The sequence below is a fragment of the Cnephaeus nilssonii genome (genome assembly GCF_951640355.1).
Source record: "Cnephaeus nilssonii genome assembly, chromosome: 21".
NCBI classification, from domain to species: Eukaryota; Metazoa; Chordata; class Mammalia; order Chiroptera; family Vespertilionidae; genus Cnephaeus; species Cnephaeus nilssonii.
Window position 1 is genome coordinate 27424904 of NC_137092.1, and position 23647 is coordinate 27448550.

The following is a 23647-nucleotide window of genomic DNA, read 5'->3' on the forward strand; positions in this document are numbered from 1 at the left end:
CTTTTAAAGCTTTATTTGACGAACCATAGAGATGAATTCAATTAATCACTTCCTTCTAATTCATATCTTGAGCTTATCAGCAAACAATAACTTGAAACTTAAAATTTTGGTCAAATTAAAATTTACCTATACGTTCTGTTTCATTTTGGCTATGTTTCCTTTTTAGCTCAAGTATTCGGGAAGTGGGTGGGTTGCTGGTAGCTTATAAAGAATAGCTGGGTGAGAGTGAAGAGATGCGTTCAGCTGTTCCCCTGATATTCCCAGTACCCACCTGGCCCCATACATAGTTAACACGATGTTATTGACTATACTACCTATGCTATAATTTACATCTCTGTGATTATTCCATAACTAGCAAGGTATACTTAATCCCTTCACCTTTTGCACTTAGCCCCTCAACCCCACCTCCCCTCTGTCAACCATCAGTCTGTTCTCTATATCTTTGAGTCTGTTTCTATTGTTCTTTAGATTCCACACTCTTTAAAGTACATGATTGTCTAACCAGTATGCTGTACATCTGAAACTAACTCGGAATAATCGTGAAAGTAAAGTGTAATTGAAAAAAAGAAAAGAAAAGAAAGCGGTTTCCCTAACTGGGTGGGCTTGGATACGTTTGTTTACATCTTTAGGCCCTAGGTACACACTTGCACATTGAAGTTCTGTCTAGGTGGCGATTATGAATATTTTTTTCTAGTTCCAAAATTGTGTGACCTACACTCTAGCCTAAATGACTGTTTGTTTGTGGCCACCAAGAGGTGAAACAATGGAAAATAACAACAAATCAGAGAGAATAACAACAAATCAGGGAAAGAAAATTAGGAAACTGGCTTCTGGCCAGGAGACATTCTTGGTTTGTTCATAACGTAGCTGTGAGCCTGGCCAGCCAGTGTCCCCGCCTACAAAATAGGTTCACCTCGATTAGGTTCAACTCCACAGTCCTAGTTTAGGAGCATATGCTATCACACCTGGGCCTCTCTGGCTGGCTGTGTCCCTCCCTCCCCAAATAGGATTTTTCTCTGTTAACAATTGTGCGCTTCTTTGTTTAAATGCTCTGTTTATATTACCAGTGTGTTACAGACTGAATTGTGCCCCCATCCTCGGTCCCCTCCCCCCAATTCATGAGTTGATGCTGTAACCCACCCCAATCCCTACCACCAGTGACTGCATTTGGAGGTAGAGCCAGCCTTAAAAGAGGTGATAGAGTTAGGACCTTAGGATGGGCCCTAAATCAAGCCCACTGGTGCCCTCCTAAGAAGAGGAAATTTGATACACAGCAGACAACATGATGTGTGGGTACAGAGGAAAGACCATGTGAGGACACAGGGAGAAGGTGGCCACGTGTAAGCCAATGAAAGAGGCCTCAGAGGAAACCAAATCTGCAGACACTTTGGTCTTAGATTTCCAGCCCCTGAAGCTGTGAGGCAACAGTTTCTGTTGCTGAAACTACCTACTCTGTAGGATTTTATTTTGACAGCCTCAGCAAACTAATACAAAGCATCATTTCCATTGTGCTGGCTCTCTGCTAAGACTCTTAACATTATTGCATACTAGAGGGCCGGTGCACGAAATTCGTGCACGGAGGGGGGTTGTCCCTCAGCCCAGCCTGTACCCTCTCCAATCTGGGACCCCTCGAGGGATGTCGGACTGCCCGTTTAGGCCCGATCCTGATGGGATCGGGCCTAAACGGGCAGTCAGACATCCCTCTCACAATCCAGGACTGCTGGCTCCCAACTGCTTGCCTGCCTGCCTTCCTGATTGCCCCTAACCGCTTCTGCCTGCCAGCCTGATCACCCCCTAACCACTCCGCTGCCAGCCTGTTTGCCCCCAACTTCCCTCCTCTGCCGGCCTGGTCACCCCTAACTGCCCTCTCCTTCAGGGTTGATCACCTCCAACTGCCCTCCCTTGCAGGCCTGGTCCCTCTCAACTGCCCTCCCTTGGAGGCCTAGTCCTTCTCAACTGCCCTCCCTTGCAGGCCAGGTGCCTCTCAACTGCCCTCTCCTGCTGGCCATCTTGTGGTGGCCATCTTGTGTCCACATGGGGGCAGGATCTTTGACCACATGGGGGCAGCTATATTGTGTGTTGCAGTGATGAGCAATCTCATATTACTCTTTTATTAGATAGGATAGAGGCCTGGTACAGGGGTGGGGGCCAGCTGGTTTGCCCTGAAGGGTGTCCCAGATCAGATGGGGGTTCCCTTGGGGCATGGGGCGGCCTGAGCGAGGGGCCTGTGGTGGTTTTCAGGCCGGCCACACCCCCTGGCATCCCAAGCGGAGGCCCTGGTATCTGGAATTTATTTTTCTCCTACAATTGAAACTTTGTAGCCTGGAGTAGGGCCAAGCCTGGGGCTCCCTCCGAGGCCCGCAGCCATTTGTGTTGGGGTTATAATTGAAACTTTGTTGCCTTAAGCGGAGGCCTGGGCCTGGCCAGGGTGTGTGGAAAGCTTTGCTTCCCCTGTTGCCACCGGCAACCCTGGCCTGCTCTCTCAAGCTCCATTCTGCCGCCATTTCTGTTTGAATTTGTTTACCTTCTATAATTGAAACTTTGTAGCTTGAGTGGAGGCTTAGGCCTGGCAAAGGCAGGCAGAAAGCTTGGCTTCCTCTGTTACCTGGGAAACCTTTCTCTCTGTGGCTGTAGCCATCTTGGTTGGGTTAATTTGCATACTCACTCTGATTGGATGGTGGGTGTGGCTTGTGGGCATGGCTTGTGGGTATGTCAGAGGTATGGTCAATTTGCATATTTGTCTATTATTAGGTAGGATTGTATAATGTCTCAAAATCCCTCTTGTCCTTGAGGGTAGAGTGGCAGAATGATATAGAAAGAATGAATTTGGTACGAGGTAGAGTGTCAGGATTCCAGGGCTGGCTCAGCACCTGTTGACATAGATGACCTGAGAAAGTTTCTTAGTCTTCCTGGGAGAGAGTGTTCTCTTTAGAGTGTGGCTAAGGGCACTGTCTGTCTCAGTCTGAGTTGTCAATTGACAAATCACTTAACCTTTCTAAAGGTTAAGTTTTTTTAATCTCTAAAATGTCTATAATAATCCCTCTTTTGTTACAAAGATGAAATGAGATGGTGTATATAAATCCCTTAGTACTGTACCTGGCACCTTGGAAATGTTGAATAAGTATAAACATTTATTTATTTATTCATTTATTTATTTTTGAACTTTTAATTATTTACTTTTAAATATATTTTTATTGATTTCAGAGAGGAAGGGAGAGGGAGAGGGAGATAGAAACATCAATGATGAGAGAGAATCATTGATTGGTTGCCTCCTGCACACTCCACACTGGGGATCAAACCTGCAACCTAGGCATGTGCCCTGATCCGGAATCGAATCCTGAGCTCCTGGTTCATAGGTGGACAACTCAACCACTGAGCCACGCTGGCTGGGCAGAACTTTTAAAATAATGTAGCAATTGCTAAGATATCTTCCATTTTGTCATTCCAGGTTCTATAAATAGGCTCTACCTTCCGTTGATGATTTCTCAACACAAGACCTCATCTATGGTCTAGCCATTTCTCCAAAACACCACACAAATTCCCAAGTTTGTTCATTCATCCTTCAATCAATAGTCATTGTGTGACACATCAGGGCCCAATAGGAATACAGGGAGAGAGAGAGAGACAGAACTCCCTTCTTGTTGGAGACATGCACTCCACATGATGGTAAGTTAGTCTATAACACTGTGGTTGGAGACATCAAGGAGAAATACAGGGGTCTTAACCCAGTAGACAGGTTAAAAGACGGTTTACTTCTGAGAGTGAGTGTATTACAGGGAACCCTGATGGACAGGCAGAGACTATCCTATAGAGACAGTGTGTGTGTGTGGGGGGGGGGGAGAGGGGGCGGGCAGCAGCACTAGTAAGAGAGAGCAGTGGGATGGATCCTCTCTGGTGTGGCTGCCGCTTCCTGCTTCTGGCCTTTCCAGGAGGAAATCTTCCCATTTTCCCTTTCTGTACAGCTAAGCCCATTCATGGCTTCAAATATCAGCTTAGTTACTTACCTTTCCTATCGGGCCTTTTCCATTTTAAACCACCTAAATGTTTCCCTTCTCCAAAACTCTGGTAGATAATCCATATATATTTGTCTGTTGAAAAAATGAACTTTCAATAATACAAATTTGAGGCTAAGAAATAATTATGGAGCAAAAAAAGTCAATTCACCAAGAATAGCATGGACATCAGCCACAAGGAACCAGGCATCTGTGGGACAGAGGAGACAGGTTCTATGCTGCTGGGTCTCTGGCTTATGAAACAGACCTCATTAATAGGTTCCTTCACTTTTAGATTGCCTTGGGAACGGGAGAGTTCTCTTAACAGGCTTTCTGTACTAAACTGAGAGTGTAACTTGAGAGACATTTTTCATATCAAGCAGCTCATTTACTTACTTTAATTCCTTTTGTTTCTTAATTTTTCTGTGCCTGTTAGTGATATCAAACTCTTTGCTTAGCTTAGGTTTCTAAAAATAGTACCAGCAAAATAATTTAAGAGTTTACAAATTTAGTGATACCATAGTAGCTATATATCGGCATTAAAAAAAAGATGATGATGGATATAATAGTGCACTCCCCTAAACATCTCTTTGTAGAGAAAGCTTTGAATTTGGAAGCAGAAAAGTCAGAGGCCTAATATTCTTTATTTAAAAGAATTTTAACCTTTTGCACTCGGATGTCGAGTGTGACTCGACACGGTTAGCATCAGTAGCAGCTCGATGAAAAAAGCAAGCGAGTGCAAAGGGTTAATAGAGCAGAAACAGCGGTATTTTTTAATTTCTATGAAAAGACATAGTCAAATAAGAAAAAGTATAGTCATTATAAAAGATACTCAACAAATTTGCCTACTTGATTTTGTTAGAAATCTCCAAAGAGCCAAATAATTCTCAGGAAGTTGAGGCAGTTTGGGGGAAAATATCAGTTTCATAAACAACAATAATATTAACAAACTAGAGGCCCAGTGCACAGATTTGTGCACCAGTGGGGTTCCTCAGCCTGGCCTGCACCCTCTCACAATCTGGGACCCCTCAAGAGATGTTGGAGAGCTGGTTTTGGCCCGATCCCCGCAGGCCAAGCTGAGGGACCCCACTGGTGCATGGATTTGTGCACCGTGCTTCTAGTATGCATATAAGATCTTTGGTTAATTTCTTCCCACCCTTCCCCCAGCAGCAACGTAATCCACGGCCAATTCTGTGAGAAAGCAGCAACCTAACCCACGGCTGATTCCGTGAGGAATTGCGCTCCCTCCTCTACTGGTCAGAGCGTCTGCCCCTTGGTGGTCATTGCATGTCATAGCTACTGGGCGAATGATCAGACAGTTGCTTAGGCTTTTATATATATAGACTAGAGCTCGGTGCACGAAATTCGTACACACGGGGTCCCTCAGCCCAGCCTGTGCCCTCTCACAGTCTGGGAGCCCTTGGGGGATTTCTGACTGATGGCTTAGGCCCGCTTCCTGGGAGCAGGCCTAAGCCATCAGTCAGACATCCTTAACGCTGCCGTGGAGATGGGAGACACTCCTACCACCGCTTGCTGCAATCGCCAGCCGTGAGCCTGGCTTTTGTCTGAGTGGCGCTCCCGCTGTGGAAGTGCACTGACCACCAGGGGGCAGCTTCTACGTTGAGCGTCTGCTCCCTGGTGGTCAGTACACATCATAGTGACCAGTCGTTCCGCCATTCAGTCAATTTGCATATTAGCCTTTTATTATATAGGATGATACTTTGGTATATTTATGACCTACTAGGTACTAGGCTTGATGATTGACATACATATTCTCATTTCATCCTCCCACTGTCTCTCTGAGGTGTGGGGGTCATTTCCCCATTTGACAGATAAGGAAGCTGAGGATCAGGATCACACAGGCCCATAAAGGAGGAGACAGGCTTGGACTTTACTCAGTCTGGCTCCAGGAGAGGAGCCTGCCACCACATCAGGGCTGAGCCTCTCATTACCTCCTCTGGTCTGTTACACAATGAAAGGGAGGGAATGAGAAATGGACCCTTTCCTCCAGATACCACAACCTAATAATAGCCCCTCTCTTCCTGTTGTCCTATCACTCTCTGCAGGGAAGGGGAGTTGATGAAACCCTCCAGTCTGTGTTTCTGGCTCTGGTTCACTTTCCCCATCTTGCCCTGACAACATGACTAAAGGGGTTTTGGACAGACCACACATTGTTAAGCATGCATTGAGAGCCAACAGTTGCATTGCATGGACAAGTGTTTGTTGAAAAATGTATCCAAATTTCCCTCTCATTAGGGTTCAGGAAGTTTCTAATTACAGAGCAGCAAAAAAAAAAAAAAAAAAAAAAAAAAAAAAAAAAAAAAAAAAAACCATAAAGCTCTTGCTTCAGACTTAAAAGACTGTCCACTCACCAAGAATAGTTATTCAGCTTAGTTATAAAAAACAAAAAAACCCCAAACTACTGTTTTATGAGCATTCGTGAGAGTGGTTGTGCAACCTTGTTGTAATAAGGTTTCCAGGACTGAGCTAATTGTGGGGAAAAAGCATTTTCTTCATGTAATGTGGCTAGCTTGACAGAAATTCCGTAATTCCATAGAAACCTAAAATATCTCCTGCTTCTATTTAACAGGTTAGGAGGGGAAAAGGATGAACGGGTGTCTATTTGTAACTGGAATTGAAAAGGCCATCATTGTCTGACAATCAGGACCAATGATTATCCTGAAGAAAGTGAACTTTTAGCCGATATGACTGCTTTGTTACTGCTTTCAAACATGAATGTGGAATGAAAATTCTCTGTATTATTTTTTTAATTTGTCAATTATAGTTGATAGTCAATATTATTTTATATTAGTTTCAGGTGTACAGCATTGTGGTTTGATATTTACGTAATACTAGGGGCCCAGTGCACAAATTCGTGCACCTTGAAAGGAACTGTGGGCTGCGAGGCTGCGGTGGGTACAGGGGTGGGTCTTGGCCCCTCTTGCCATGCCCTAGGGCCCCTGTCTGCTGGCAGCCCCGCTCCCGCTGCCGCTCCCATGCACTGATGGTGCAGGCCCCACTTGCATCTGCTAATGGCATGGAGTGATTGGGGCCAGCGCCAGCAGCGGGTGTGAGTGGCAGCTGCTGCCTTGATTGCCCCTCAGGAGTAGGGGGAGGTGGAGAAGCCCTCAGGGCGATCAGGGCCAGAAGCCACTGCTCACACCTGCTAATGGTGCCGAGTGATCAGGACTGGCGCAGGGCACCAGCAGTGGGAGTGAGCAGGGCTGATGCTAGTGCTGGGAGGGACCATGGCAAGCAGGAGCAAAGCATTTTCAGTAACCACCAGAGGCTCGCCCCAATGACAGCGACTGGTGCCCCACCTTGGTCTGGCACCCCCGCTCACCTGTTCCACCATCCCACTGCTGCCAACACCTGCCATGTTCCACACACACACCCCTGGTGTTCAGCACACGTCATAGCAACCAGTTGTTCAACCATTTGGTCTATTTGCATATTAGCCTTTTATTATATAGGATATGAAGTGATCCTCCCAATAAGTATAGTGCTCACCTGGCACCATACAGAGTTATTACCATATTATTGACTATATTCCCTATGCTGTAGTTTACATCCCCATGACTACTTTGTAACTACTGTTAAGACCTGTGGAAGTGGACTGCAGGATACTTGGGGGCTGTAGGGGAAAGCACGGGACCCAGCTAAAATTGAGATGTATTGGTACAGGGGAAGAGATCTCAGAAAAATACACAAAACATCCATGAGAGAAAGAATCAGCCTTAACATGCACCAGGCCCAGAGGTCACAAAGCTAGCCTATAAATAGTACAGTGAAGTAATAACTTTACTTTCCTTTCAACATTCTCCAACCATGAGGGGTTAAAAACCAGAGTTATCAAGCTTGGGAGGTGGGTGAGGAGGAATGGAGAAATCAATGACCTCCCTTCCCTATAGGACTATAGACTCTAGCTTGGGGAAGAAAAAAAACAAAACTTCAATTCTAAATTAAACTTAATTTTGGGTGAATTCATAGGCCCAGTATTTTAATATCTGAATTCATTTTTATATATCTATATATCTATGTATCTATACCTATATCTATACCTATGCGTGTGTGTGTGTGTGTGTGTGTGTGTGTGTGTGTGTACACAACATAATTGTTAACAGAAAAATTCTGAGGCTGACTGAGGTTTCAGCAAGGTAGGAAAAGTGCTAGTTCTGGATGCATTTAAAGAACAAAAGAGAGTTTATCTAAGATTCAGTGTCATGAATCATGTTTGCTTAATATGTATCATGTAGTTTCTAACCTAGTAGACCTGGACAGTTAACTGTCTTAATGATGTTTTCTGCTTTGGGCTTTAATATTAGGGGAGCATCTGTCCAGGTCTTGCTGCAAGTGACAGTAGTTATATTATGGTTAATAGTGAGGACGTGAACCCAGTGGTTATGATGGAATTGTTGGAAATGAGAGGACAAAGTCGCTGCCAGCAAACTTTGGGCACCAGCAACACATTTCCTTTAAATATTTTGATTACTAGTCTCATCCCTTCTGGAATTTCACTTGTTCTGCTTTTTATGTTTTTAATTAGAGATTGGTATTTAACATTCTTTGATATTAAGAATAGTTAGGAGTGGATAAGACAGACATCAAAATAGAATGCCAGTACTATTATATGAATTTCCTTCATATATAAGCCTGTCACTGACTAACATTTATCCATCTATCTATCCATACAACAAATATCTATCCTGAAGCTACTATAATTTAGGCACTGCAGTAGACACTGGGAGAAACTGTAGGACCAAGATAAATATGGTCCTGACTTTATGCATCTTTAGTTCGTTAGGAAAGGCAGACAATGTATAAGTGGAATGAAAGGCTTGAAGAATTGCAAAGGGCAAATGGAACCAGTAACAGGCAGACCACACCTACCCTGCAGGTCATGGAAGGCTTCTCTGTGCAAGTGGCATTTAAGCTGAGTCCTGAAGCATGAGCTTTATTTAGGTGAACAATAGTTGCCTGCAAGGCTCTACATGATCTGCCCCACCTATTTTTCCAACGTCATCGGAAGCTATATTTGCTTTTGCTGACCGTTCACCAGCCACTCCTCTTCTCTCAATTCCTCAAAAGGCCTGCCTGGAACACTATATTCTAAACCCACTCCCTCTCCACCCTCTGTGGCCAGCTCTGTTTCAGATCTCAGGCCTCAGGTTACTCTCGAGTTCGGCTTTTTTGCTTGTTCCCACCATTTCATACATCTTTATTTCTAATAGCTTCAGACACTTCTTGGATTCGTTGTTTTCTGACTGCCATCTAGAAATGTAAGTTCCAAAGGAAAAGGAAATGCATCTAATTCATTCATGTTTGCCTCTCCAGACCCTAGAATGCTTGACAGAACAGTAGTTATATCTTAAATATTTGTTGAGTAAATGGATAGATGGAAGAAGTAGGTTACAGCCCAGAGAGGAAGAGAGTATGACACATTTGAATAAATGAGAGAAAACAGTCTGGCTGTCACACTGAAAGAAAAGAGGAGAGGTGGGGATAAGGCAGGGGAAGTAGATAGAAATCCAATGTTGAAGTCTTTTAAATCAATTTAGTGGCCTGCTACTAGATGTAAACAAATGAAATAGATCCAAAAGCAAGGTACATTGTTCTTAGTAAATCAGAAAATTTCCATATTTTATATATATATGTATATATATATATTATATTCTCTCTCTCTCTCTCTCTCTCTCTCTCTCTCTCTATATATATATATATATATATATATATATATAGTATTCCGAAAATGTAGACACACACACACACAGACACACACACAATATAATATATATGTATTATATTTGTGTATTATATTGTGATGTAAAAAGTTTTTTTCTGCTTTGGTTTGCAGTAAATAGATATGAAAGCCACAGTTGTAGGCCATGTTAAGGATTTCTGATTTTGTAGTAAAGGAACAGGAAATCATTGAAACTATTTTCACAGAGGAGTAGTTCCAAGATTCCTTTCCAACTCTAAACATTAATCGTAGAAAGTGGTATTGCTTTTAGCAATATGTGAGCATGGAGTACCATTCTAGGCTGCATTTAATGCCATACCTAGATTACCTTATCATGCTATTGAAGGCAGAAGCTATGCCTTATGCACTCTTGCATTCCCAGTGCCTACCGAAGTTAAGAGGATCTCTTGTGTAAAGCCACTGTTTGTGAACTGAAAGTCTGTAGGTCCTAGCAGATACTCTTCTGCTATGCCACTGTCATTGGCACTGTTTTTAAGATGGAAACTTTTTTTGAGAATAACTTCCATTGTCACCACTGTTTACTTTTTGAGTTTCCACTACCGATAGTAGCAGTAAAGAGTTTATAGAGCCACAAAATTTCATGATAGACACCTGTCTGGTTAGTCATTTGCTCCCGAGCACATTGCAGAGTGCAAAGGAGATTATGGGTATTTGTTGAATGATCAATCCATCAAAATTTTTCCAAGATTCTAGTCACAACAGGAATTACAACAGACAGTACATCTTTCAAAGTAAATGTGTAGTTATTAGTGGTCAGTAATCTTGATCAGAAAATGGAAGCCTAAATGCATTTAGTATCTATGGTTGGACAGGTGCCTTGCACAGTAATGAACTCATTAGTCCTTACTACAACATTTAAGATAGTGATCGTCACATTTATGGCAGAGTAACCTGGGTCTTATAGAATGTGAAACTGGAGTTTGAATCACGGTCTTTCTGCTCCCATACCCAGTGGTGTTTTCACCAAATTATGCTGCTTCAGTGATCAAAAATTTTGACACCCAAACAAAAAAGATATTACAGGTGGCAAATGAGCATGTGAAAAGGTGCTCCACATCATATGTCATCAGGGAGTGGAAATTAAAATAACAATGAGATACTACTATACACCTATTAAAATGGCCAAAACCCAGAACACTGACACTATCCAATGCTGGTGAGAATGTGGAGCAACGGGGACTCTCATTCATTGCTGATGGGAATTCAACACGGTACAGCCACTTTGGAAGACAGTTTGGCAGTTTTTTATAAAACTAAACATACTCTTACCATACAGTCCAGTAATCATACTCCTTCATATTTACCAAAGTAGTTGAAAACTATCTCCACACAACATCTTGAACACAAATGTTTCTAGCAGCTATTCACAAGTGGCAAGATTTTGTTTATAGCAGCTTTATTCACAATCACCAAAATTTTGTAGCAACCAAGATGTCCTTCAGTAGGTGAATGGATAAATACACTGTGTACATGTAGAAATGGAATAAGTTAAAAATAAATAAGCCATAAAAATACATGGAGAAAACTTAAAATGCATATTACTAAGTGGAAGGAGGTAATCTGAAAATGCTACCTGTGGCGAGCCGGCATGACCATGGCATACTCAGCCCCAGGGAGCCGTATGTGCCACACCAGCTCAGCCAGGTTCAGTGACCCTGAGAGGGGGCGGTGAATAATTGAGAAAAGACAGACAAGAGAAGAAAGCTGGGTGTGGGTGGGACACTGCTCCCGGATGGAGAGACAGCGCTGCGGACTACAAGCCGTGTCTTTATTTTATAGCCAGATGCCGCAAGGCAAAGTAAGGGCGTGGTCAAGATGTTTACAACATTCTCGTGGGTTTCAATCCTACTCAATTACATGCACCTGAACTCTATCAAGCCCACATCACTCAGGCACATGGGGCCACGTGTTCGGACCATAGGTTCAGCCCTCCAAGCTGGGACTTGCGCATGGCCATGGGAGGACTGTGCCCTCTCATTAGTCCGAGGCTTGAACCTGTCCAAACGCTGTAGCCGCTCTCCACAGCTACCTATATACTGTATAATTCCAATTGTATAACATTTTGGAAAAGATGAAACCAAGGACACAGTAGAAAGGTGGGTGGTTGCCAGAGACTGGGGGCGGGGGCAGGGAAGGATGAATAGGAAGAGGACAGAGGATGTTTAGGGCAGTGCAAATACTTTTATGACACTATAATAATGGATACATGCCATTATACATTTGTCAAAACCCCATAGAATGTACAACACCAAGTGAATCCTAAGGGAAACTATACCCTTTAGATGATTATTTGCCCATGTAGGTTCATCAGTTGTGACAAATGTACCACTCTGATAGGGCATGTTCATAATGGGGGAGGGTAATGATTGTAGAAGAAAAAGTACCGCGAGTTTTTTTTATTACAATATCTCTTACTTAACTGCTCCCAAATTAAACTGGTTCCTTAGAATAAATAAATCTCTCATTTTAAATGTCAGCACTACAGTTGAAATTCAGCATGAATATATTTTTAAAATTCTTAACAAATAGCTATGGTGAAAAAAAAAATATTCCTTTCTTATCATGAATTTGCATAATACTGACCCAACTGAGAAAGCAAACAATGGCATGTGGCTTTTTTACTTATAAACAGTACAAGAAATAATTTGCATTTTCCGTAATTTCAACGAATTTCTCATAAAACACTTGGCAAATTCAAAAAAGTCCTGGAGTTTCTTAATAATTACTCACAGAATAAATTTGAACAAATAAATATGGAAATGAAACAGTACTATCAAAATAATGTTTGTCCTTTCCCTAAGTTCTATGTGTAAACCAACTCTCTTATACACAATCAGGGGACTCAGTCTATCTGGTCCCCTTGGGTAGCCTTTTCCGTCCTAAGGTTCATACCCATCATCATTCAAGTCTTGGAACTACATCCAAGAGGAAGCTTAACAATGATTGTTTATTTTGTAGGTTGTAACGAAGCTAGAGTGCCAGTGAAGGCCTTTGAAGTGCGAAGAGATTTCCTGTAGTTGAAACCAGAATGTCATTTATAGATCCTTATCAGCACATTATAGTAAGTCATTTGCTGTTTATATATACTTTTTATGGGAGGAAGGCCAGTATACTTCTGTGCCTGAATATTGCTGGTGTTGATTGTAAAGTAAAACTCTATGGCAAACCCTGGATTTTTTAAAAATGAAACTCATATGAACTTAATGTGGTACAGATAGGCTACAAATCATGATAAAACTAACCCAGTTCTTCTTTTCGTCACTGCAAGTTTTCCTAAAAAGAGGTACTCAGAGGGAAAAAATACCAAAACATCTGCAACAGTATTGAACTTTCATGGAACAAGAAAAAATGTAGTTATCACCTAGCAATTATCAACGTGCATATGTTATATCCGTCACATGAATTGGTGGGGAGAAGATAAAAGAAACTTTTTTAAAATATATTTTTTATTGATTTCAGAGAGGAAGGGAGAGGGGGAGAGAGATAGAAACATCGGGATCGAGCCCGCAACCTGGGCATGTGCTCTTGATGGGAATCGACCCTGGGACCTTCAGTCCGCAGGCCGACGCTCTAGCCACTGAACCAAACCGGCTAGGGCAAGATAAAATAACCATTGAGTTTCAGGTTTGATAAGCATTTCCAGGGTAATTGATTCTGTAACCTTTCCCTTAGTTAGAAATATTTAAGCAAACTTTTCTATGGATGGTTTATTTTTGTAAAAGAGTTGAGTGATTCAAATTTTAGAATGTAATTTTCCAAACTTCATTGGAAGTACCGTATACCTTTTTTCTTCTGATAAAAATTAAATAAAAGAAGAGAAATTTCTTTGTGGAATTTAATACTAGAGATTTAGTTAGGTTTATAGGGACTAGAAATAAATGTTATGGATATTAAGGATCCACAGTCTCATTTTTACTTAAAAGGAAGCACCTTTCTTTAACCCCACATCCCTCTCTGGCTACCATCCTTTCTCCGTCCCTGCTCAGACAGCAAGGATTGATGTGTTAGGATTCTTTGCAGCTCCTTCTTCCTCTTCGTTCACAACTTGAATGACTGAAAACTGATCTCAGCTCTTCCACTTTACAAAAAGGTCTCATTAAGGGCATCTTTGGTGAGTTCAATAGACTCTTTAGTTCCCCCATTCCACCCCTACCCCTACCTCTGCTGCTTATCCACCTCTTCTTGAAAGTCTTCTCAATTTTCTCTGGTTCTGTTTCACTTTCTTGTTTTCTTGCTGTTGATTCCTTCTCAGTTTTCTCTGAAAGCTTCTCTTTCTATTTGACTTTTTAATATTGAAATATAACATACCACACATGAAACCATCATCCAGGTAAAGATACACAACATTATAAGTACCCCCAAAGAGTTGCTCATGTCCCTTCCAGTCAAACTCCACACAGGTAACCAATATTTGATTTCTATTATTATAGACTAGAGGCCTGATTCACAAAATTTGTGCACTCAGGCGGTGTCCCTCGGAGTCTGGAAGCCCTCGGGGGATGTCTGACTGATGGCTTAGGCCTGCTCCCTTAGCGCTGCCAGGAGAGGCTCCCACCACTGCTGCTGTGCTCGCCAGCCGTGAGTCCGGCTTCTGGCTGAGCAGCACTCCCCCTGTGGGATCGGGCCGAAACTGGCTCTCCGACATTCCCCGAGGGGTCCCGGATTGCGAGAGGGTGCAGGCCAGGCTGAGGGACCCCACCGGTGCACCATCGGGGCCAGAGAGAGACGTGGGAGGTTGGCTAGCCGGGGAGGGTCTGCGGGAGGGCTCCCGGTCATGTCCGGCCCATCTTGTTCAGTCCCGATCTGCTGGACCCCAGCAGCAAGCTAACCTACTGGTCAGAGTGTCTTCCCCCTGGTGGTCAGTACACGTCATAGTGACTGGTCGACTGGTCAACTGTCTGCCCCCTGGTGGTCAGTGCATGTCATAGCGAGATGTTGAGTGGCCTTAGCATATCATTAGCATATTACACTTTGATTGGTTGAACGTCCGTCCGACCAGACACTTAGCATATTAGGCTTTTATTATATAGGACTAGAGGCCCAGTGCACGAAATTCGTGCACGGAGGGGGGTTGTCCCCCAGCCCAGCCTGTACCCTCTCTAATCTGGGACCCCTCGAGGGATGTCCGACTGCCCGTTTAGGCCCTATGGGATCGGGCCTAAACGGGCAGTCGGACATCCCTCTCACAATCCAGGACTGCTGGCTCCCAACTGCTTGCCTGCCTGCCTTCCTGATTGCCCCTAACCGCTTCTTCCTGCCAGTCTGATCACTCCCTAACCACTCTGCTGCCAGCCTGTTTGCCCCCAACTTCCCTCCTCTGCCGACCTGGTCACCCCTAACTGCCCTCTCCTGCAGGGTTGATCACCTCCAACTGCCCTCCCTTGCAGGCCTGGTCCCTCATAACTGCCCTCCCTTGCAGGCCGGGTGCCTCCCAACTGCCCTCCCCTGCTGGCCATCTTGTGGTGGCCATCTTGTGTCCACATGGGGGCAGGATCTTTGACCACATGGGGGCAGCCATCTTGTGTGTTGCAGTGATGATCAATCTGCATATTACTCTTTTATTAGATAGGATAGAGGCCTGGTACAGGGGTGGGGGCCAGCTGGTTTGCCCTGAAGGGCGTCCCGGATCAGGCAGGGGTTCCCTTGGGGTGTGGGGCGGCCTGAGCGAGGGGCCTGTGGTGGTTTGCAGGCCGGCCATGCTCCCTGGCAACCCAAGCGGAGGCCCTGATATCTGGAATTTATTTTCCTTCTACAATTGAAACTTTGTAGCCTGGAGCGGAGCCAAGCCTGGGGCTCCCTCCGAGGCCAAGGCCGGCAGCCATTTGTGTTGGGGTTATAATTGAAACTTTGTTGCCTTAAGCGGGTGGGCCCAGCCAGGGTGTGTGGAAAGCTTTGCTTCCCCTGTTGCCAGCGGCAACCCTGGCCTGCTCTCTCAAGCTCCATTCTGCCGCCATTTGTTTGAATTTGTTTACCTTCTATAATTGAAACTTTGTAGCTTGAGTGGAGGCTTAGGCCTGGCAAGGGCAGGCGGAAAGCTTGGCTTCCTCTGTTACCTAGGAAACCTTGCTCTCTGTGGCTGTAGCCATCTTGGTTTGGGTTAATTTGCATGCTCGCTCTGATTGGATGGTGGGCGTGGCCTGTGGGCGTGGCTTGTGGTGTGTCGGAGGTATGGTCAATTTGCATATTTGTCTATTATTAGATAGGATAAGTTTTGCTGTTCTTGACCTTCATATAGATGTTTGTATTCAACATTATATCTGTGTGTCTCATTCATGTTTTTGCAGTAGCAGGATTTCACATTTTTACATTGCCATGTAGTAGTATTTTATTATTTGAATATACTATAAACTATTTATGTAGTCCACTGATAGCTGTCAATTCCTCACTGAATGGCTATGGTGCCTTTGCTGAAAATCAGGCAGCCATATATGTGACTTGATTTCTATTCTGTTCTGTTAGTCATTCAATCTGTGTTTGCCCACTACCAATCTATGTTAATTTCTCTAGCTTTGAAATGCGTCTGTGTAAATTCTCCAACTTTTTCTTCCTGGAGATTGTCTTGGCTATTTTCAGTACTCTGCATTTTCATATAAATTTTGGAATCAATTTATCAATTACATACAAACACACACACACACAACTGCTGAGATTTTTATTGGTACTGTTATAAGTCTATAGTTCAGTTAGGGGAGGAATGAAAATGATAACAATATTGCATTTTCCAATTTATTAACAACCCATGAATCTAATCCAAAACAAATGTTATTTAGATTATCTTTAATTCTCTCAGTAGTGTATTATAGTTTTCAGTGAGAAATCTTTTGTTTCTTTTTTTAGATGTACTTCTTGATAGTTGATGTTTTAGTGTCACTCTAAAGATAGTTATAAATTTAATTTTCTGATTAGTTATTGTATTAATATAGAATTACAATTGATTTTTTTGTAGATACAGTCAATTTATTGAATTTCTTTATAATTCTAGTTGTTGATTCTTTGGGCTTTCAGCTTACACATTCCTGTTATCTATAAGTAATGCCAGTTGTACTTCTTCTGCATAATTTTTTGTTTGTAATGATTATGGACCAGCATATTGTCTATTTTGATCCATGTTTCATATACAAAAATATAGTTCATATTTGATTTTGTTTTATGAATTTTGAAGAGATTTTATTAGTGCATGTAACTTCTGAATTGTATATATTTCTGTTTGATACTTTATCGTTATAAAAGGTCCTTTTTTTTATCTCTAACAATGACTTTGTTTTCAATTTTACTTTGTATTTTGTAAATATAATCCCTTCTAGTTTCTTTGATTACTATATGCATCCTTTTACTTTCAATTTATATTTTTCCTTCTTTTTAAAGTGTTATCCTTGTGAAAAGCATATAATGAGGGTTTAAAATGAGATAACTGTTGTTTTTTGAAAACAGTATCCTACTTTCCTTTCACAGTTACGGTTTTTCTATAGATGAATTTCAACAATGACGGTATATTCTTTTCACTTGTTTTTTTCATAGTGATTAAGTTTTCTGTATCTTATATGCAGATTCATTTTTCTCAGCCCCGACCTCCAGAGAAGTATGTGAAAACCACATGTCTATCACATTTTCTTTACCTTCCCCAGCATTGGAGTTGGACACAACCAGTATTTCAATTTATCGCCCTTTTAAATAAAGAGATCCTAAGAGCCTTACAGGTTTCTCCATTCTTCTTGTTCTTGCTGTGTATGTAGGAAAAAAACTGTGTGCTCTGTGTATGTAAATTTTTGTGTGTGACATTCCCTGTTGCAGTTTTCACAGAATGATACTTTTCAAAACATATACACGAGCACACTCGGCACAGATCAATTTTAGTAAAAAAGGAAAGTGGGGAAAGCTAAGCCAGCTAGTTAGTCATGAACAGTGCCAGACGGGCCAACACAGTTTTGGCTGCCTCGAGGCACAAAGGATTGACTCCTGGTCCTGCCTGTGATGCAGTGACATGTTGGAGAATCCTGTGGACTAAATCAGCAGATTCAGCCAGCAAGTTCTTTTGCTCCCAGTGATACCGGCTTTTAAGAATGTGGTAGAAGCCCGGTGGTAGTGGCTCAGTGGTTGAGCGTCAGCCTATGAACCAGGAAGTCCTGGGTTTGATTCCCAGTCAGGGCACATACCCAGGTTGCGAGCTCGATCCCAGTAAGGGGCCTGCAGGAGGCAGCCAGTGGATGTGTCTCTCTCATCAATGTTTCTATCTCTCTCTCCTTCTCTCTTTCTCTCTGAAATCAATAAAATATATATATACATATTTTTAAAAAAAAATGTGGTAGAAAATAGAGTGATAACTACATGGCAAAGTTCAGTGCTTCCCAACTTGCAGACTATTTGTGTCTCCAGGACTTACTGAAGTTCTTTGGGGCCAGGGAGACCTCCACGTTACAAGGATAGATCATTGCAAAGTATAAAATATTTATAAAAATTTCCATCTGTTTACTCTACAAACATGAGTCACTTTCCTGGAGTGAAAAGAAAACAAAGCCACACCTCTTCCCACCACCTATGAGCAGTCCAGGGGCACTGCCCCACGTCCACAGAAACAAAGGCCGTCTTCACATCAGACAGACAGACAGACATTCGGATACACCAGCATGACCGCCTGTTTCCATACAGGGCCTTTGAAAAATGTCATTGTAGGATGATGGGAAAATTTACCAAAAAATTATGAAGATATTATTCTAGATTATTGCGGTAACAGAAGGTGGGGGGAAACGCTGGGTCAGTAATCAAAGAACTAGTGTTCCAGTGGCAGTTTCGGCTTCAGTTACGTGCTCATGAGCACTTGAACTCTGCATTTTAGCTGCTGCGTGTGGAAAACAGGGTCTGAATAATACCTGCTGTGTCTGTTTCACAGGGCTTTTATAAAAAAAATAAATTATGTGTACAAAAGCATTCTTTAGAAACTTAATTAGGTAAGGTATTCCCGGTGGGAGTATGGGGGGTGGGGAAGTTCAGGAGATGAGATACTGCTACTGGGAAATCAAAAACATAAAGGCAACAGAAGTACTATTGCATAAGCACAGCACTGTGCAAAAGCTAATGTTGAGTTTTATGGCAAATAGTGTAATTTTTGTGAGTATGAGAACAGTTAAGTGATAATCTTTAAACCTTTCCTATTACCAGCCATTCCCCGCCCCAAGCCTCAATCCTGAGGCCAAAGCATACACATTTATTTTATTTTTATATATTTTTATTAAAGAAGAAGCGAGAGGGAGAGAGAGATAGAAACATCAGTGATGAGAAAGAATCATTGATTGGCTGCCTCCTGCATGCCCCACACTGAGGATTGCATGTACCCTGAATGGGAATTGAACCATGACCTCCTGGTTCATAGGTCGATGCTCAACCACTAAGCTATGCCAGCTTGGCCAAAGTTATTTAAAGTAACACCCAGGTTTCTGCTTTTCCACCACAGATCATAGGTCAGAAAGCCCTAGAAAGTCACCAAGTTTACCTTTCAGTTCTTGAATTTCTATTTGGTTCTTTAAAATTTTTTCTCAGCCATTTTTTAAAAAAACAGTTTCCAGTTCCATATGGTCATAGTTAAACTCGACTTCCATTTCCTTGAACTCCAGTGTGGCTGTTTCTTAGGTGGGTCTGTTTTTGTGCCCATTAATTAATTGTGCTGGTTTGTTCTCTTGGAGTCATACCTCCTCATGCTCCTAATTATCTTTGATTTTGCAAAATATGATCATGAAAAATTATCTGTAGAAATAATTCTTCAGACCTAATTTTATTTGCTTCTCTCAGGCTCAGTTGTAGGTTAGCTGTTTTCTGGGCTCCCTCAATGACTCTAAACTGGGCTGCCAGACATGGAAGGGCTGCTTATAGTTATTCCTGAGGTACAGTCTGTGGAGTTTTCAACGTGAAACAAGAGGATGGTTTCTTAGAGTGCTTGTCTTTAGAAGGCTCATGATCCTTCAAGGCTGCTCAGTCTCTGTGATTCCTCTTCTCTGAATCAGCAAAACGCCCCCTTGGCAAGATCGGGCTCACCTTTCTGGGTTTCTGTGCTCTCCTGGATCACTGATATGTATGGTGGTGATTAAGGCCCTCCCAGCTCTTTAGTTTTGTGTTACTGTAGTAGTCAGAGTTCTCCAGAGAAACAGAATTAATAGGAGATACATACAAATATGCATACATATGTACATAATGTCTTAACTCATTAGAGTTGCTGTAACAAAAGGCCACAGAATGGGTAGCTTAAAACCAACATAAATCTATTTCTCGTAGTTCTGGAGGCTGGAAAGTCCACGATCAAGGCATGAGCATTGCCGAAACCGGTTTGGCTCAGTGGAGAGAGCGTCGGCCTGCAGACTGAAGGGTCCCAGGTTCGATTCCAGTCAAGGGCACGTACCTTGGTTGCAGGCATATCCCCAGTGGGGGGTGTGCAGGAGGCAGCTGATTGATGTTCCTAACTCTCTATCCGTCTCAATTCCTCTCTGTAAAAAACCAATAAAATATATTAAAAAAAAAAAAAAGACATGAGCATGGTTGCATTTGGTGAGGCTCTTCCTCCCCCGTTCTCTCTGAGATTTGTCAGTCTGTTCCGTGCTCTGGATCTATTTTGTTCCTCAGTTTATTTTCTTCATTCGATTCCACCTACAAGTGAGATCATGTGATACTTCTCTTTCTCTGACTGGCTTATTTCGCTTAGCGTCATACCCTCCAGGTCCCTCCATGCTGTCTCAAAGGTTAAGCGATCCTTCTTTTATACAGCTGCCTAGTATTCCGTTGTGTAAATGTACCACGGGTTTTTTTTTTTGTTTTGTTTTTTTTATCCATTCATTTACTGCTGGGCACTTGGGCTGTTTCCAGATCTTAGCCATTTGTCAATAATGCTGCCATGAACATTGTTGTGGATTCAGTAATATCATCTCTGGCACTATCTCTGAAACATAATGAAAAGTCTCCTATTCGGGTCAGAAGGTAGGCCTGATCATCTTAGCTTGAAATTTTATGTGATATTGGCGCCCAGAAACATGGCAAGGATTATCAAAGAAGTATTTGGATAGTCATTGATTAAAACTGAGCACTTTTCTTTCTGATTGGTATTTCAGGATTCTTAGGATATATTCCTAGAAGTGAGATCCCTGGGCCAAATGGCAGTTCCATATTTAATTTTTTGAGGAAACTCCACACTGTCTTCCATAGTGGCTACATTTGATTTTCTTTTAATTATGTCTGCTAGAACTAACAAATTCTGTTGTTAAATCAGGTGTTTTGGACATTAGGATTATTTGTGTAAATAGCCAATCCATAATATTGGCCCCTAGGAACATGGCAAGGTTAGATAGCACTGTAGATTACAAATATATAAAGTGATTGCTCTTATAAAATGTGGGAGAATAGTAACACACTGCCTGTACCTCTTAAATGTATTAGAATGAAACTCCACACCAGGAAGTGAAACCGAAATAAGTATCCTATTTTATTTTTTAAAGTATATTTTATTGATTTTTTTTAACAGAGAGGAAGGGAGAGGGTTAGAGAGTTAGAAACATCAATCAGCTGCCTCCTGCACACCCCCCCCCCCCGCCCCCACTGGGGATATGCCCACAACCAAGGTACATGCCCTTGACTGGAATCGAACCTGGGACCCTTCAGTCCACAGGCCGATGCTCTATCCACTGAGCCAAACCAGTTAGGGCTAAGTATCTATTTTTAAAAGTATCATGACTCTTGGATGCTATCAATGCAGCCACTTTTTTTTTTAAACCTTTCTGAGACTTGTTTGAACTTGCCTGCTGCTGATTGTGGAGATCACAAAGTCTGGGTTCAGTACTGAGACTCTGTAGTCTTTATCATAGAAGCAGTCTTTAGTTTTAATTGAAGGAAAAAAAAAATTTGCATGCAGAATCTACCTTCTCCTCCGTCAGATTTGTTTTGTGATTGTTCCTTTTGGTTCTTTTTGTAACAGTGGAACTTTTAACAGATTAAGACAATCGTCAAATTGATTTTGTATACATGGACTGATTCTTTTTTCCAATGTCTAATCATTTTAGTTACAGATGTCAATATAATTCTCCAGAATGAATTTAATATAGTAGCTATTTTCATAATGACTGGGTTATTGTAATATTGAAAAGAAAAAGAGTTGCGGTCTACGGAAAAGATTATAGATGAAGAAAGACCCTCAAAGTAAGGTAATCCAAGACCTGAAGGCAAGGCTTAATCTTGGTGACTAAGTCAGTATATTGAGCTTATATTTGACATCTCAATTGAAATATGGCATCTCTTTTGGCCAACTATCAACTAGCATTGTGCTGAGTCATTAGTTTCCCCGGGAACACTGTTGTGGATTCAATAATACCATCTCCTCTGGCGCTATCCCTGAGACGTAATGAAAAGTCTCCTATTCATGTCAGAAGCTAGCCCTGCTCATCCTACTTTGAAATTTTATGTCATATTGGCCCCCAGGAACATGGCAAGGATTATCAAAAAAGTATTTGGCTAGTCATTGATTGAAACTGAGCACTTTTTTTCTAAGAATTTGTACTTACTTTATAGATACTCTCTTTACAGCTCCTAGAGATTGGTATGATTTTGATACTTCTGTTTTGAAAATAATTTTCTTAAGATACATGGTGTTTTCAAAATGAACTTGTAAAAACCAAGAAGGTGGTTGGTTTGCTCCTTATAGTATTTCATTTTATAATGTTAGGAAGACAGAATCGAGGCTGATGGAAATAAAAGCAAATTTAAATGCAGAGCTGAATGATAGACAAAATAACCCAATTAATAGAGTTCAGATCCACTACAGATACAATAGACAGAATAGATTGTAACTTTCTATACCACTTTAATAAATGGAAACAGTATATATATTTTTTACTATTAAAGGTATTGGTATCGGTATTATTATTCTCTGTGCAAGTAAAGGAATATAGAAAGAGTAAAACATTGGGAACAGCAAGACTGGATTATAATTCAAGTTTAACTTTAATGTTTATGAGATACTGGGAAATTAGACACTCAGAGTCTCACTTTAGAGAGCACAACTCATCCTTAAATGTAAGTAATAATACCTATTCTATAGGGTTTTGGGGAAAATTAAATGAAAATTTGTATCTACTAGAATGCCTAACATAGGGCTTATACTCAATGAATCCTTAGAATAACAATATCTTTCTCAGTATATGTTATTAGTAATCATCTGATGTAGAGAAGCACGGGACTTAGTTGGAAAGTCTGTAAGGAGGATTCTCCAAAAGGTTGGGGGCCTCTTAAGGGGACCTTGCTGAAGGCGTCAGCCCCTGGCTTGACTTTTCCAAACAAGTCTGAAACCCTGGGTGTTTTGCTGGAATCACTATGTTTAGTCTTTTAGAAAGCACTATGTTTAGTGCTTTCTCAAGGATACTTACCCTGATGATTGTATCTAGAGGTTAATTTTAGTTCAAGCTGTTGTTACAATAAAAGCCTAAGGAGGCAGGCAATCATGGCTGCTTGGTGCCTATAGTCAAGCAGTCCCTTAGCCTCTCTTTCACAGAAACTTGCGTCAGAGTAATCCATTCATCCATCGCTCGGGTCTGATGGTCAGTCCCAGCAATCTGACATATGAATAGATTTGCTGCAATTTCAAAAATTGTGTTAAATAATAGATCAGAACATTACTAATAATTTTTATCTTACATGGGAGTTTTTTTTGGCATTTGAAAACCCATGTGGTATTAGAAGTTCTAGGATATGAAAAAAAGATCATAAATGATTTGGGGTCGTGTGTTATGACATACAATAATTATTAAGTTCACTTTAGTGGAGAAAGCTAATCCTTAAGCTGGGTTTCAAGAGCCCCTACTTATTCTCTTTCAAGCCCAGGAATTATTTGTCTAGATTTTTTTTTTTTTTTTTGCGTGTGAATGTC

General features: G+C 41.8%; 1 protein-coding gene across 2 annotated transcripts in view; it reads left to right on the forward strand.

Moving 5' to 3' along the window:
- Positions 1-23647, forward strand: part of PLA2G4A (phospholipase A2 group IVA) — a 232561-nt gene that overhangs the window by 107342 nt on the left and 101572 nt on the right. For both annotated transcript variants that reach the window (XM_079761548.1, XM_079761547.1), the window contains exon 2: positions 12712-12814. In XM_079761548.1, the coding sequence (XP_079617674.1) occupies positions 12782-12814 (33 nt within the window). In that variant the 5' untranslated portion in view covers positions 12712-12781. The remainder of the gene's footprint in view (positions 1-12711; positions 12815-23647) is intronic.